Here is a 16310-nt window from a genome sequence, read left to right as displayed (position 1 = left end):
GTGTGTGTGTGCGTGTTCTGGGAGGGTCGCCTCCCTCAGAGTGTGTGTGTGCGTGTTCTGGGAGGGTTTGCTCTGTCTCGCTCCTGCATTTGGTTCGTCATCATCTCCCCCCAGTTCGCCAGCCCCTGCAGCCGCATGACTTGGGAGAATCCTCAGACTTACCTGCAGACCTGGGAGCTGCCAGCCTGTCAGCCTCCTTCACCAGCACGTGAGCCATTTCCTTGGGAATCTGTGAGCTCTGTGAGACGTTAGAGTGAACTACAGAACGCTGAGACAGGAGTGAGAGTGCTGAGGGGAGGAGGAGGAGCTGGCATCAGAGATGATGGAGCAGCGCAGCATTGGAAAAGTTGGACGCTTGGGGCGTCTTTAACCTCCACCTCATGGGGCCTGGCCTTGTGCCGATCTTTCTGAAAGAAGTTACTCATGCAAGCGTGTACGTAGCATAGAGGCTGTGTCAGGCAGGTTCGAGAATGTACACAGCTAGTGTGTATCGAGAGGGGCTCTCGAGTTGCCTGACTCTCGGGACCCATGTAAACAGAACAAAGCACCCCGGTCCTGTGTCTTGCGCATGACCACTGGCATTTCCAAGTCCTGTCTCCCTGCCTGTCCCCCTTGCCCTCTCCAGCCCTCACTTCACCAAACACAGTGATCCCCTCCAGTGGTTGATCCCTGTTGATGACTTGTCCAGTGCAAGCCAGTTGGACTCTGTTCTGTTGTGATCTGTCTTCATTGGCTGATTACACAAGTGGATCACCGGGCCTTCCTTCCTAACCTGTCTCAGTGTGGAAGCTCCGCCAAGATGGGCCCACCATGGGCGATCCTGCTGGTACCTGAAATACTGGGTGACAGCGCTCACATCATCCCACACGCGAGCCTCCATGGTGTGACACATGGACGGATAAGTGACGGGTATGTCCACTGTGGGTGACATAGCTTCCAGCATCCCAGCCACACCTGAGCCTCTACGGTGTAACACACAGACAGATGAGTGACGGGTATGTCCACCATGAGTGACGTAGCTTCCAGCATCCCAGCCACACGTGAGCTTCCACGGTATGACACATGGACAGATGAGTGACGGGTATGTTCACCGTGGGTGACATAGCTTCCAGCATCCCAGCCACACCTGAGCCTCCACGGTGTGACACACGGACAGATGAGTGACAGGTAAGTCCACCATGGTTGACGTAGCTTCCAGCATCCCAGCCACACGCGAGCCTCCACGGTGTGACACACGGACGGATGAGTGACGGGTATGTCCATCATGGGTGATATAGCTTCCAGCATCCCAGCCACACGTGAGCCTCTGTGGTGTGACACACGGACAGATGAGTGACGGGTATGTCCACCATGGGTGACATAGCTTCCAGCATCCCAGCCACACGTGAGCCTCCATGGTGTGACACATGGACAGATGAGTGACGGGTATGTGGTGTATTTAAAGCTTGTGAAAAGTACTGTGAGTTCTGTGTAGAAGTGCCCCTACAAGCCTCTCTGATGTGTGTCACAGGAGTGTAGATTCAGGGGAGTCCGGATGGAGTGGTGGGGTGAAACTTGGACTACAGTCAGGAGCAGCTCTGTCTTTGCTCCTCCCACCACCACCGCCACTGCCGCTGTGCTCTGGCTATGGCATTCTAGATGGTCCCACCTTCCCTCGGGGCTCTGCTTCCTGATCCTGAAAACTCTTTGACAGCAGAGAGAAAACTTGTCCTAGGGACCCTGTAGAAGGCAGATGACTGCTTGTACGTGAAGGACCCTTGAGATGCCAAGAGCTGCACAAATAGGACGAATTGTTGTGCGGTGCTGCTGGGTTGGTCCCAACTCACACCGCCCCATGCACACAGAGCTGAACACTGCCCGGCCCTGCACCGACCGCCCAGCCATTGTTAGCAGCAAAACCTGAGGCCCATGCACGTCCTTTTCAAGCCCGGAAACAAATTACTAGCCAGCAGTGACAACACATCCCTCCTCCTGGCTCCTCTGACCCTCCTCAGTGTTCAGCCGTCAGCGGCTCTTCTTTTTAATTGTAGTTTGGGTGAAAGTTGACAGAGTAAATTGGTTTGCATTCAGCAATTCATGCACATTTTGTTTTGTGATACTGATTGTAATCCCCACAGTGTAGCAGCTCTCTTCCTGCTTCCTGTGCTCACCCTTCGTCATCCTGGCCTGTCCCTTCCTGCTCTCTGAGCCAGTGCTGTCCTTTCCATCTCCTGTGGTGGATTGCCCAGAGGAGCACAGACCTCCCTGTGTCTGTCCGTTTTTGGCTGAGAGTTGAGCCACATAGGGAGTTCACTTCCAGGCCTGAAGGGTGACTAAGGGCCACGGTCTGCGGGTTCCTTCAGTCTCCCTCAGACAGTAAGCCTGGACTTTGTTATGGTGTTGAGATTTACCACTTCCACCTCCCAACCACCATGGGCTGTATGAGCTTGAGGCTCAAAAGCACAAGCTTTCTATTATTGAGTGGTGATGGGAGATGAATAACAAGACGGTTCTCACATGTGTGCGCCTGTAAGATGCTCTCTGTGCATGCATGTTGCGTTTGATTTTCGTTACCTGAGCGTCACATGCCAGTGTCAGAACTAAGGTGCTCGTAGCCTGTCCTGTGCTTTTCAGGGTTGCCTGCTCCCATCTCTCCTCGTACGTGTCCTTGGTTGGATCAAGTGCCTCGGAAGAAAGGCCTGGTGATCTCCTTCAGAGAGGGTCGCCATTGAAGACCCTGGAGCACAGTTCTACATGAGACTCAGGGTTCACCATGCGTCCTGTGCACGCCTCACATCCAGTTCTCGGGAAGCTGGATCGGATGCTGGGCTCAGTCATTGTGTGGAGCAGGCAGAGCAGTGTGCACCCCATCCCTGGTGTATTACGTGTGAAATTTTGCCGGCCTTAGTGAACCCCATTACTTCTCAGAGCAACAGCTCAGCTGCTGTGGATCACCAGGATTGTCACAGAAATGCAGCATGCTGTTGTGTATGTGTGTGTGTCTGTCTGTCTGTCAGAGTCCACAGTTCTATAAGAAGTGTGTTTTGTGTGTGAGGCCCTCTGTTGCATTGAATGATGTCCTGTTTTGGTAGCATTGGACATGGTGATTTGTGCCCGGGTTCTGAAGCTTTGTGTGGGACCAGCCTGTCTTGTAAATGTTGAATGCATTGCATTGCTCTGGAAGAAGATTTCTACTTCTCATAGATCTTATTCCATCAAGAGTGAGGGTTTGTTTGCATTCCCACAGTGCACAGTAGTTATCTGGGTGCCAGTCTCCTCCATCCTTGGTGTGTCCTTAGCTTCCCGTCCCTACCTTGCTGTTAGTTACTGCCAGGTCCATTCTGACTCATGGTGACCCACATGCACCATGGAGCTGCTCCATTGGGTTTCGAGACTGTGACCTCCCGTGCCCTGCCAGCCTCTCGTGGTGAGATCCCCGTCAAGCAGATGTCACTGTCCACTTGTTATGGAGTCTGTTTTTTGTATCAACAAAGACTTTCTCTTTGATTACAAAACCAGCACACGTCCCTTTGTACAGTGCTCAGAATAGTCTGATGAAAACCACAGGAAAGCAGGGCTGTCCACAGGGCCCCTGGCGCTACGTGCTCTTTACGCATTTCCCACTCTGCATTCCGTGTGATGGGTCAGAAGCACATGCTGGCTTGTGGTTGCTTTCTGATGGGTCAGTGGGCACACGCCGCCAGTGGTTGCCTTCTGATGGGTCAGTGGGCACACGCCGCCGGTGGTTGCCATGTGGTGGGTCAGAGCACACGTTTGCTTATGGTTGTGCAGCCTGCCTTTTGTTGGTGGCCTGCACCTCATGTACCCTGAACACATTCCATGTCACCAAGAGTCAGGGTACGGTTGGGGTGGAATAAAGACTGAGCGTATAAAATGAGTGGCAGAGGCACCCCACGGGACCTGGGGAACGTCCATGTGGCATTGATGCCATCATAAAAGACGAACAGGACTTGGCTGAGGCGGGGCCTTGCCCTGTGGTCCAGGTCTCTGGACTGAGGCGATGTGTCCAGGTCTTGGCGTCGTTCTCCGGGAGTGAGCTCCAAAGCACTGCCTCCTGCAGGGGCTTCGTGGTGAAACCCAGAGTTTTGAGCCTTAGCGACCGACGCTTTCTTCCTGCAGTCATGGCATCTACAGCTCGCTCTCTAGGTGTGCGAGACACATGAGTCACTCTCTCTCTGGAATGTTCTGCCCACAGGTTGCTGCCATTAACCCAAACCACCCACTGGCCCAGGTGCCCTTGCCTCCCTCGATGAAGAACTGTATCCAGCTGGCTGCATGCGAGGCTGCTGAGTTACTGCCGATGATTCCCGACCTCCCGGCTGACCTCTTCACGTCCTGCCTCACCACACCCATCAAGATTGCCCTGCGCTGGTGAGTGGTCCCCAGGTCCGAAGGGGTGATCCTGAGCCCCAGGGCTCTGCAGTGTTTACCCGGGGCATGGGCCACATCACAGAGCACCGGTGCCCTGGTTCCCTGTCACCTGGGCCCCCGCGATGCATGGGCCCCCACTCTGAGAGCTCTAAGGGCTGTAATCTGCTTCATTCGGTTCTGAGCAGCTGGTGACTTTGTGAATCCAAATGTCCACCCCCACCCCCCCAGTCTTGTTTTGTCAAATCACTCTGGGTAGCACGATGCCGTGCTGGAAATGGCACTGCCCTCTGCAGCCAGGCTGGGCCAGAGCGGGCAGTCGTCTCATTTCTTGCTCGAGCTGGTGTTTAGTCTTTCAGTTGATTCTTAGTAGTTAGCCATAAAACATCATGCCACCGCTGTTGCTGCTTTGTTTTGAAACCACCATTTTTACGGAGCTCAGCGCTCTCATGGATACAGCTGGGGAAATGACTATGCCATTCCAGGCCTGGGACCTGCAGTTGGAGCCTTCTGTCCCACGCAGAGCTCACGAGACGTGTCCCAGTCCTGCGCCCACATCCAATTTTCTTCCTCGGTCATCCTGCCACTTGGCCATGTCCTTAGCGTCGACTGTTCGTCCCTGTTCTGCTGTGGAGCTTGTGTACGGTTGCTGTTCTCTGGCCACTTGAGCATGTCTCTGGGGAGATGTAGGTGGACTGCCTGGTAGCACACATGGTTAAGTGCTTAGCTGTGGACCAGAAGCTGCACGGTTTGAACCCATCCTACAGCACCATGGGAAAAAGGCCTGGTGACCTGCTCCCAGAAGGCGTCAGCCTGGGAAGCAGCTGGCGTGCAGTGTGGCTGTGACGCTCACAGGGTTGCACTGAGTTGGAGTTGACTTGCCAGCAGCTGGGGAGGGGGAAGGGTCCGGGTGAGGCTGCTGCGGTGATGCCGCCCAGCCGGAGTCCTCCTGGTAGGACACTGTCTTGGCTGTGTACTGCTGCCATGACAAGTACCCAAGGGGATACTTTTGTGTGTGTGTGTGTGATTTCAGTGAAAGTTTACAGAGCAAATTCACTTTCCGTATAGTAGTTCACATACACTTTGTCTCATGACATTGACCACGATTCACCACAATGCTACAACTCCCCTCCCACTTCCACCCAACAGTCACCTCTTCCTCTTCCCTGTGTCCTTCCCTCCATGCACTCCTGATCCCTAAGCTGTCTCCCTGTGCATACACAGCCCTTCTTTCTCCCATGATTGTTCTCTCCAAAGAGTGTATCTACCTCAGGTACATGTTCAGCTCCTATGCCTGTCTTTTGTTTGGCTGGAAGCCGCAGGTGTGGGTTCAATTCCAGACCCGAAGGGCAGCTAGGGGCCATAGTCTCAGGGGTTCCACCAGGCTCTATCAGACCAACAAACCTGGTTCCCCTTTTTTTTCCCCCAAATGATTTTGAGTTTTGCTACATTGTTCTCCCTCTCTATCTAGGATCTCCTACATAGATCCCCCTCCAAGTGGATGACAGTGATAGCCAGGCACCATCTAGTTCTCATAGTCATATAGGCTGCAGATCGGATGGTGTACCAGTCACTAAGACTAATTGTTTCCATGAATCTTTGGTTTTCTTTGTTCTTCTTTGCTCTGGACGAGGAGAGACCCATCGTTGCATCTAGATGGCTGCTTGCAGGTTTTTAAGATCCCAGTTGCTACTTGCCACAGTAGGAGGTGGAGCAATGTTTTGTCTGGTATGTTGTGCCGATTGAGCTTAATGTCCACAAGGGGACACTTTAACAAACAGAAACTTATTTTCTCGCAGTTGAGGAGGCTGTTGTTGTTGTCTGCTGTTGAGTTGGACCCAACTTATAGCAACCCCTCCTTGGGTTTCTGAGGGGATATCACTATGGAAGTAGATTGGCCAACCTTTCTTCCAAGGAGTGGCTGGTGGATTTGAACTGCCGGCCTCCTGGTTCGCGGTCGAGTGCCTTAGGCACTACACCATGAGAGTTCCCTTTGAGGAGGCTAGCAGTCTGGATTTAGGGCTGTGGGGAGGGCTCTGTCTTGGTTGGCTCTGAGGTCTGTGTCCTCGGCTTGTTTCCTGCTTCTTTGGAGATCTCCGTGTGTCTTGACATCTGTCTCCCCACCTCTGCCGCTAGCCTGCTTGTTTCACCTCTGTCGTATCTTACAAGAGAGGGGGCTCCAGACACACCCTACACCAATCCTGCCTCTTTCACGTAACAGACCCCATTCCCAGCTGGGATTCTGACCATAGGCAGCAAGGCTGGATTCCCAGCACACATCCCATGGGACACCATTCCAGGGTCCCACCCAGGTGGCCTCGAAGACTCTCGGCTGCTGGCCCCCGTCCCTTGACAACAACACAGAGCGATGGGCCTAGGGACCACTGGCAGCAGCAAATGATCACCCCTTGGGGAGACTTCTCCAGTGACCATGGCCTGGGGCAGAGGTGGCCTGCAGTTGTCTTGAGCTGCTGCTGCTGTGGCTGACCCCTGAGACGCCAGGCACAATGCGATTCCTCGCCGTGCTCCACGGGTTTCCCGTTGGCTGATTTTCAGATCACCAGGCCTTTTCTCCTAGTCTCTCTCAGTCTGGAGGCTCTGCTGGAACTTGTGCAGCGTCCCAGCCACACACAGGCCTCCACTGACGGGCGGGTGGGGGCTGCGCATGAGACGCACTAGCTGGGACTCGAACCTGGATCTCCCATGTGGAAGGCGAGGAGTCTCCCCCCTGAGCCACCACTGCCCCCACCTCGAGCTGCTGGGCAAGAGCAGAGCGTGAACTTCCCTGCTCTGCCCGGTCGGTCCCGCGTGCCCGCGTGGGCTTCCCTGGTCCGCCCCGTTGGTCCTGTGTGCCCCTTCACCTCAGACCCTCTGCAGCAGCCTTCTAAATCTCCCAGCCTGCTGGGACACCGAGCCTGGCCTGAGGGGCCAGTGACGTTGTCTGAGTGAACAGCTCCCTCCCTGAGTCACTCTGCCCCAGTGCAGCGGTGCTGGAATCCAGGTGAGCTCTGGTGGCCAGAGGGGGAGTTCGAGTTCCAGGGTTTGCAGACCAGGAGGCTTTCTGGGGGAAGTGGGCGCTGAGCAATGGCAAGGCAGGAAGCGCCTCCCAAGGCAGGTCATCCGAGCAGGGCTGCTGTTGCTGGAATGCGGAAGGGGTGGGCAGAGCAGTGGATCGGCGTAACCGGGAAGGCTTGGCAAGAGCGCGGCGAGGGCGGGTGGACAGAGTGAGTGGGTCAGCGTCTTGGCAGGAATGTGGCGAGGGCGGGTGGGTTGGGGGCAGGCGGGTAACCGTGACCTTCTCTCCTGGCCAGGAGACCCTCTGAGGTGTTTAAGTAGGAAGATGACTGAATGCAAGTGGTGTTTTCCGAAACTAACCCAGGTCATGATGGGCAGGCAGTGGCCTTAATTCGGCCGATATTGCAGCAGTCATTCACGATCTGGTGAAGGACAAGCTCCCCCAACCGGGGCCCGGATTTCTCCCCCTCCCCGCCACTCCCTCCCGCCTGTCCTGTAACTGCACAGGGCTCTAGAGTGGACACAGGACGCCTGCGCTGCCCACGCCCCAGGGCACCGACAGGACTCCAGGTGGGGCGCGGAGGGGAGGGGCGGGAGCGGGAAGAGGAAGATGCACAGGGCCTGTAATGAAGGCTGTGCCCCCCACACACACCGCCACTCCTGTGACCACTCCCGTGACCCGCTGCAGACCAGGGTCCAGGAGCCTGTCCCAGTCCATGAAGCCAGCAGCCCTTGTCAGTGCTCTGCCAGCCCGGCCTTCTCCCCTGTGCCCTCCACTCTCCCTACCTTGGAGCTGCCTGGAGCCCTTCCTGCAGTTAGGCTCTGGTTCAGCATTTAATAGGAAGGGCAGAGGAAAACGATCGAAACTAATGCAGTTACCAGAACACGGGCTTTGAAAGCAGTGTGTCTCAGCTGCAGATGGAGGCCACCAACTCAGCACAGCCCCCAGCCTGGCTCAGCCAGCACCGCACGCTCTGCCCCAGGCGGGGAGCTTTCTCAGTGAACCGCTTTACGCCGTGTTGAGTGGCTGGAATTTGATGGTGTGTAGCATTTCCTCAGAAGGAAGGCTGGGCAGTCTACTTCCATAGTCACACTGCCTTGGAAACCCAAGGAGGGGTTGCTGTGACTTGGGGCCATCTCGATGGCACATCACAACAGCAGCATTTTGCTATGTGTCATCAGCCTGGAATGGCACAACTGTACTCATGGAAGGAATCACCCAGTGGCGCCTCCCTACACCGTCACAGCCACCAACTTTTTAGAAAGGGAAGGAGACAGTTTGTCCGGTGGTACTTGGGTCTTTAGGGTTAAAATTGTACTTTTCATTTGAACTGTAACTGTGACATACATTCTTTGTGGAAAGTTCCCTCTGATGTCACCATCTGGCATAGCTGGTGGTGACCCTGGTGGCTGCTTTCCACCCTTTTCTTGCTATGTGTGTATGTTTTTGTGTTGATGGAAGTACACTGAGTTTACAATCTCACACACTTAAACCTTCACGTTATAACAAGTGATCGAGGCTCTGCGAAGGTAAACATCGTTTGCAACAGCTCCACAGTTTTTCACTGCAGTAACATTCTGTGTTTTATTTAGCCAGAGTTTTGTGCTTCAGGACCATGACTCAGAAGGGCCCTGTGCTGGTGGTCAGAGTCGCTCTAGGGTGTTGTCGGTTGCTGTCAAATCCTTCCTGACTCCTTGTGACCACGTGACAGAGCGGAACTGCCCCATGAGGTCTCCTAGGCTGGGCTCCTTACAGAAGCACGTCACCAGGACTGGCTCCACTGGGCAGCCTCAAACCGCCAGCCTCTCAGGTAGCAGCCAAGTGCTTAATCGGTCACTGCCAGCACCAGAACCTGAGTCAGCAGATGTTTTCTGTAAGAAGCCAGGGAATCAGTCTCCGTTCTACCAGTGTGGCTCAAAACCAGCCAGCGGCAACATGTGAATGAGTAACTGTGGTTGTTTTGGGATGAAACTTTATTTAGGAGAACAGCGAGTGGGCTGGATGTGGCCTGGGGGCCATAGTTTGCCAATTCCTGCTTTAGCACCTGGAACCAGTGTCTTAGCTGCAAGCGGCTGCCGTGCTCGTGGTCAATATGTAACCGTGGTGGTGTCGGGTCCATCAAGTCGGCTTCAATCCATGATGACCTGTGTGCAAGGGAGTGAAAGTCTGCCCGGTCCCGTGCCAGCCTCACTGCCTTGCTGGGCTTGCGCCTGTTGTTGCAGCCACTGTGTCGTCCGTCTCGTCGAGGGCCTTCCCCTTCTTCACTGACCCTCCACCTTACCAAGCACAATGTCCTTCCCCAGGGAATGGCCCCTTCCGACAACACGACCAAAGTAGGTGAGACGAAGTCTGGCCAGTCTCGTTTCCAAGGAGCATTGTGGCTACACTTCTTCAGGACACATTTGTTCATTCTTCTGGCAGGCCATGGTATTTTCAGCATTCTTCACCAACCCCACAGCTCAAAGCATCAACCTTTCTTCAGTCTTCCTTACCTGTTGTCCAGCTCCCACATGAAGGGGTTAGGTGCGCTTCAGGCTTCAAAGTGACACCGCTGCTCCTTAGCACTGCAGAGAGGCCGCATGCAGCAGATTTGCCCAGTGCAATACCTTTGTAGCTCCCAGGGGTCTTGATTGGGATCCAAGCAAAATGAAATCTTTGACAGCGTCTGTCTTTTCTCCATTTATCATGATGCTGCTTGTCGGTCCAGTTGTGAGGATTTTTTCTTTACGTTGAGATGTAATCCATGCTGATCTTCATCAGTAAGTGCTTCAAGTCCTCTTCACTTTCAGCTAGGTTGGATCATCTCCAGATCACAGGTTGTTACTGCCTCTTCCTCCAATCCTGATGCCACTTTCTTCATCATATAATGCGGCTTCTTGGATTATTGGCTCAGCATACAGATTGAATAAGTAAGTATGGTGAAAGGTACAACCTTGATGCACTCCCTTCTTGATTTTGAACCACGCAGTGTCCCCTTGTTCTGTTCGAAAGACAGCCTCCTGGTCTACATACAGGGTCCTCATGAGCACAATGAAGTGTTCTGGAACTCCTATTCTTCTTAATGTTATCCATAATTTGTTACGATCCACACAGTCAGATGTCTTTGGATAGTCAATAAAACAGGTCAACACCTTTCTGGTATTCTTTGCTTGCAGCCAAGATTCATGTGACATAGTAATGGTAGTCCTTGTTCCACATCTTCTCCTGAATCCAGCTTGAATTTCTGGCAGCTCCCTGTCAGTATACTGCTATACTGTTTTTGAATTATTGTCAGCAAAATTTTACTTGCATGTGATGTTAATAATATTGTTTGATAATTTCTGCATTCTGTTGGATAGTCTCTCTTTGGAATGAGCACAGATATGGATCTCTTCCAGTCAGTTGGCCCGGTCGCTGTTTTCCATGTTTCTTGGCATTGAGTGAGTACATGCCTCTAGTGCTGCATCCGTTTGTTGAAACATCTCTGTGAGTATTCCATCAGTTCCTGGAGCCTTAGTCTTCGCCAATTCCTTCAGTTAGCTTGGACTTCTTCCTACAGTACCATTGGGTCTTGATCATCTGCCACCTCCTGAAATGGTCTTGGTACAGTGATTCTGTATTCCTTCCATCTTCTTTTGTTGGTTCTTACATCATTCGGTATTTTGCTCATAGAATCCTTCAATATTGCAACTTGTGGCTTGAATTTTTCCTTTGGATCTTTCAGCTGCAGGAATGCTGAGCATGTTCTTCCCTTTTGGTTTTCTAACTCCTCGTCTTTGCACCTTTCATTATAGTAATTGACCTTGTCTTCTCGAGCTGACCTTTGAAATCTTCTGTTCAGCTTCTTATTTATGATTTCTTCTGTTCGCTTTGGCAACTCTCTGTTGAAGAGCGAGGTTGAGTCTCTTCTGACATCTTTTCTTCCTTTCCTGTCTTTTCAGTGACCTTTTGTTTTCTTCAACCATGGTGTTCTTGATGTCATCCCACAGCTAAATTTGTGCAACCCAGATGCCTCGATAAATGTTGTGCTCAGGTGGGTTGGTTGGTTTTGTTTTTCACTGTAAATGAGCGATGGCTTCCTGGTGATGCTGCCTTGTGCAAGGCTGGGTTGCTTTGTCAACGGAGCAGCCTTGTTCTCTGTGCATAAAATATGCGTGTGTGTGCTTGTGGCAAGCTCGTGAACCTTGTTCGACGATGCGGTACCTGTGGGTGACACAATCCTCTGATAACTTGTTCTTGCCTCAGTGTGTCTTACTTCCAGCAGCGTATGATCCACTTGTCCTGAGCTGAGCAACTCTGCCGCGCGCCACGTTAAGTGATCACCGTGCTTTCCCTGTGTGTTCACATAGCATATGGATCAGGATGTGTTTGCCCTCGGCTGTTGGCCCCTGCTCTGACTGAGTGGGGTCGTTTCATTCTGAACGTATGGGCGCACGCGTGTGCTGCTGGGAATTGTGACTCGGTGCCACCTAATTTGCCGTGGGCCTTGCTGTACAGGGGACGGAGGCCGCTGGGTTGCACAGTGTACTGCAGCTGGCCTGTCCGTTAGTGACCGTGGGCGTGCTTTTGGACTGAACAGAAGTCAGGAAGCTTGTTTACTGTGCTGGCCGCCTCACGCTTGAAGGTGGGGAGTCCAGGACCGTCCGTGCAGTGGAGCACCTTGGGCCCCACTGCATCAAGGTGTCTCAACAGCTTACTGTGTGGTAACGGTTCTTTCTTGTCTCCCATCTCTGACCTCGTGGTGGTGGTGTTGTTGTTGTTGTGTGCTGTTGAGTTGGACCCGACTCATAGCAACCCCTCCTTGGGTTGCCGAGGTCGTAACTCTACAGAAGTAGATTGCCCCATCTTCCTTCCGAGGAGTGGCTGGTGGGTTTGAACTGCCAGCCTTCTGGTTAGCAGTCAGATGCCTTAGGCACTACGCTACCAGAGCCTCGTGGTAGGTGACTTTAATCTGGAACTTACTGGCTCATGATGTGGCTGAAGCCATCACATGGCCCTGCTTTGAAATGGGTGCACTGTGACTAAAGAACGTTTTCCACACGTCTCTGGTTATGTGATTTGTCACGTGCCCACCCTGAGGAAAATGTTTTTTTCTTTTGACTAGATAAGTGTGTCTGTGGTTCAGTTAAGATGATATATCGTTACAGAGTTCTTCTAAAGCACCTGGTGATGCACGAAGCCTGATCCATGCTGGCCAGGACTGCCAGCGCCTTCCCAACACCCTGTCATCCCTGGGGTGCCACAGGGAGATAGTGAGATCAGTGGTCCCCGAGAAAGGCACTCCGCAACAGAAGCAGACTGGGCCAGAACCCCTGGGGATGCGGGCTCCCCCATGAGGGCATGGAGGGGAGGCAGGAACGTGGACAGAGCCTGCAGACAGTGGGGGTGGGCCTTGGCTCTTCTCCCCTTGCCCTGGGTGGACTCTGTTTGCTTTGTTGCACCTGGAGGAAAGGAGGGAGGCAGAGAGGCAGCAGCGTATCCGTCTGTGGAGTAACTGTACTTGTGACAAGAGAAGTAACCCCCCAGACAGAAGCACTTAGCCTGAGGGGAACCAGTGGACTCAGAGTGATAGAGAGAGAGATGGAAGGACACAGCTGTTAGGGAGCTCGGGGAGGAAGGGGCTGACGGTGGACAGACCACAGAGTCAGGCGCTGGCTGGAGAAGCGGCTGAGCCAAAGTGGAAACGAGAGGCTGGGGGCTGGGGGGGGGTTCCCACCAAGGGGTGGTGTGGGAGAGTCGGGGAGAAGGCAGTGGTCAGAGGGACACGATTAATGTCAGAATAGCTTAGGGCTGGTGGGGGGGTTCCCACCAAGGGGTGGTGTGGGAGACTGGGGGAGAAGGCAGTGGTCAGGACATGGTTAATGTTGGAATAGCTTAGGGCTGGGGGCTGGTGGAGGGTTCCCACCAAGGGGTGGTGTGGGAGAGTGGGAGAGAAGGCAGTGGTCAGAGGGACACGGTTAACGTTGGAATAGCTAAGCTATTGATCATGAGAGGTGAATAAAGGAATAGGTCTCAGGACTTTAGAGTAAAAACCACAGGAACAAAAGAGTGTAGAACTCTCAGGATAGGAAGAATAAACAGAAAACGTGAAGAGATGGCAGAAGATCAGTCTTGAAATGAAAGTCATTCCCTGACTGTCAGTGAGTGGAGTCCTGTGTCAGAGGATGGTATGTCTTGTGCTGGTAAATACCATCACAGCGTAGCAATCTCCTCCACAGCACACACATTGAAAACAAAATACACAGGAGGTTGCAATCACAGGATGTCGGAGAAGGCTCAGTCTGCTGGGCAGAGGCCGTTTCAGCAGAGGTCAGAGCAGAGTCGAGATGGACGCTACTCAGAGGGACAGAGAAAATGCTTTGTCAAAAGACAGGCATATGTTGGACATTCACCTCAAGTAGACATATGCCTTGGAGAGAATAATCATGGGAGAGAGAAGGGCTGCTTGTGCACAGAGAGACAGCACAGGGGGCAGGAGTGTATGGAGGGATGGACACTGGGAAGAGGTAACTATGGGGAGGAAGTGGGAGGGGAGCTGTTGCATTGTGGTAAACTGTGGTCAATGTCACGAGACAAAGTATATGTAAACTGCTGTATGGAAAGTGAATTTGCTCTGTAAATCTTCACCCAAATCACAATAAAAACAAAAAAGAAAAAAAAAAGAAAATGGTTAGTGTGGCAAGAGCAGTGGGAGGTGCCCAGGAGACATGTACACGGTGAGCACCTGGCAGCCCAACCCCAGACATGTACACAGTGACAGGAGCATCTGGCAGCCTGGCCCTGAGAGGTGTACACGGTGAAGGAGCGCCTGGCGACCTGGCCCTAGACATGTACACAGTGAGCGCTTGGCAGCCCAGCCCTAGATGTGTACACACTGACAGGAGCACCTGGTGGCCCAGCCCTGAAAGGTGTACACGGTGACAGGAGCGCCTGGCGACCTGGCCTTAGACATGTACACAGTGAGCGCCTGGCGGCCCAGCCCTAGACATGTACACAGTGAGCGCCTGGCAACCCGGCCCTAGACACGTTCATGGTGAGCGTCTGGCGGCCTGGCCCCGAGACATGTACACGGTGACAGGAGCGCCTGGCGGCCTGGCCCTAGACATGTACACGGTGACAGGAGCACCTGGGCCCCGAGATACATACAGGCTGACAGTGTGCGTCTGGTGGCCTGGCCCCAAGATGTGTACATGGTGACAAGAGTGCCTGGCAGCCCACCCATGAGACGTGTACATGATGACAGGAGCACCTGGCAGCCCGGCCTCAAGACGTGTACATGATGACAGGAGCACCTGGCAGCCCGGCCTCGAGACGTGTACAGGATGACAGGAGTGCCTGGCAGCATGTCTCATTAACAGCACTTAAAGTGTTTTCTTCTAAATGGAATGAAAAAATAAGATTGAACCTGTAGCACAGTACCTTTACGATTGCCTGTATTCCTCCATAGACACAGGGAAGAACAGCCATTAAATAGGCATGAGTCCATGGGAGGTTGAGAAAGGCTGGGGTCAGAGGAGAAAGAGAAGCGCAGTGGTGAGCACAGCACTGTGGTGACCGTCCCCTGAGCCGAGGGCAGTGAACTGGTCTTCGGACACCTGGTCACATCTGCAGAACAGGACGGATGGACCATCCTTTGCGAAATATCTATTTTAAAATCCAGCCCTTTTCTTTCTTTCCAGTATTAGATGACCATTGTGAAGTGCTAACCCCAAGGGTCAGGGTCATCAGTAGTGCTCCAGACTAGTAACTGTTACAATTTTACTGCCAGATACTGGCTAATTTGGCCTTTTGAAAAGCAGCTGTTTTTCTCTAACAAGAAATACTTTCTTTAAATAAAATGTTTTAGAAGGGCAGGTTGCCTTTTTATTTTAAGTTCACGTTGAGGCCAATTTGCTGCATGGTAATTTCCTGTTGCCTCACATGGTCCCTTCTCCTCATGTTTATGTAACGAGAGAAGCTACTTCATGCGTCATCTCACGTGGGCTCCCTCCGCCCGTTTGGTGGACCCAGGATCTTATGAGTGGTTGACCGTGTCGGTGTGTCATGAATGTGGAGGACACAGGGCAGCAAGGGGACACAAAAGAGCCTTTCTACCTGAAAGGCGCATCCTTGAAGAGGGAAGGTGCTGCTCAGTGCAGCTCCCAGTGGCCTCTTAAGGCCATGGGTCATTCGGTACAGGAAGTCCCTGGGTCACAGATACCCAACTTACAGACAATTCCCACTTGCCCTTTAATGTTAGGTAAATTTAGCCTCACTGAAATGATTGAAGCACCCCACGCTCTCAACAAAATCTTCAACCCAGTCACCTTGACTTGGGCAGCTGCATGTGCAGCTTTTAAGTCATTGGAAAGGCTTCTGGGCTTTTCTTGCACTAAAGTAAGGTGAAATAAGAACCATACGCACCTTTACCCAGTGACCTACAAATTCAGTGTGACCACAGCAGTGGTTCTTTAATGGGCACGAAGGAGCTCAGGACAGTAGAGCCACCGGCTGGCTGCTGCATCGTTACAGTGACTGGGGCCAGTTTGCACGTGGGATCATGGCAGCTTTCTGGGTGACTCAGATGCCCTCGTCCTGGTTAAATAAACAACCTAGTTAAGCATGTGGGCTGGGGATGGAGGGGTGGCATTCAGATGTGGAAATCTGATGACAGTGTGGTATGTGAGCAAGGAATAGGGGGCTGGGGACATGTGCTGCTCTGTAGGAGGCTTAGCCCAGTCAGAAGGTAGCAGTGGGCAGGCGGGCAGGCTTAAGACACGGGGAGGGAGGTGTGGCCGTGGCAGCTGGGGGCGTCTTCTGTGGGGAGGTATTGTGTTACTGGCTGTGGGTGTTTTCTGTGGGGAGCTGTTGTATTACTGGTTGTGGGCGTTTTCTGTGGGAAGGTGTTGTGGTGTCAGCTGTGGGTGTTTTCTGTGGGGAGGTGTTGTGTTACTGGCTGTGGGTGTTT

The 16310-nt window shown here is 53.0% G+C and overlaps 1 protein-coding gene across 1 annotated transcript in view; it reads left to right on the top strand.

Annotated features, from left to right (window-relative positions):
- Positions 1 to 16310, top strand: part of RPTOR (regulatory associated protein of MTOR complex 1) — a 428490-nt gene that overhangs the window by 219813 nt on the left and 192367 nt on the right. Inside the window, exon 6 of the mRNA XM_007959595.1 lies at positions 4196 to 4371. Within this exon, the coding sequence (XP_007957786.1) occupies positions 4196 to 4371 (176 nt within the window). The remainder of the gene's footprint in view (positions 1 to 4195; positions 4372 to 16310) is intronic.

Source organism: Orycteropus afer, unplaced genomic scaffold (assembly GCF_000298275.1).
Source record: "Orycteropus afer afer isolate SDZICR_OR568_19922 unplaced genomic scaffold, OryAfe1.0 scaffold00018, whole genome shotgun sequence".
Lineage (NCBI taxonomy): Eukaryota > Metazoa > Chordata > Mammalia > Tubulidentata > Orycteropodidae > Orycteropus > Orycteropus afer.
The sequence above is the reverse complement of the archived record's forward strand: the minus strand, read 5'-3'. Positions and strand labels throughout refer to the sequence as shown.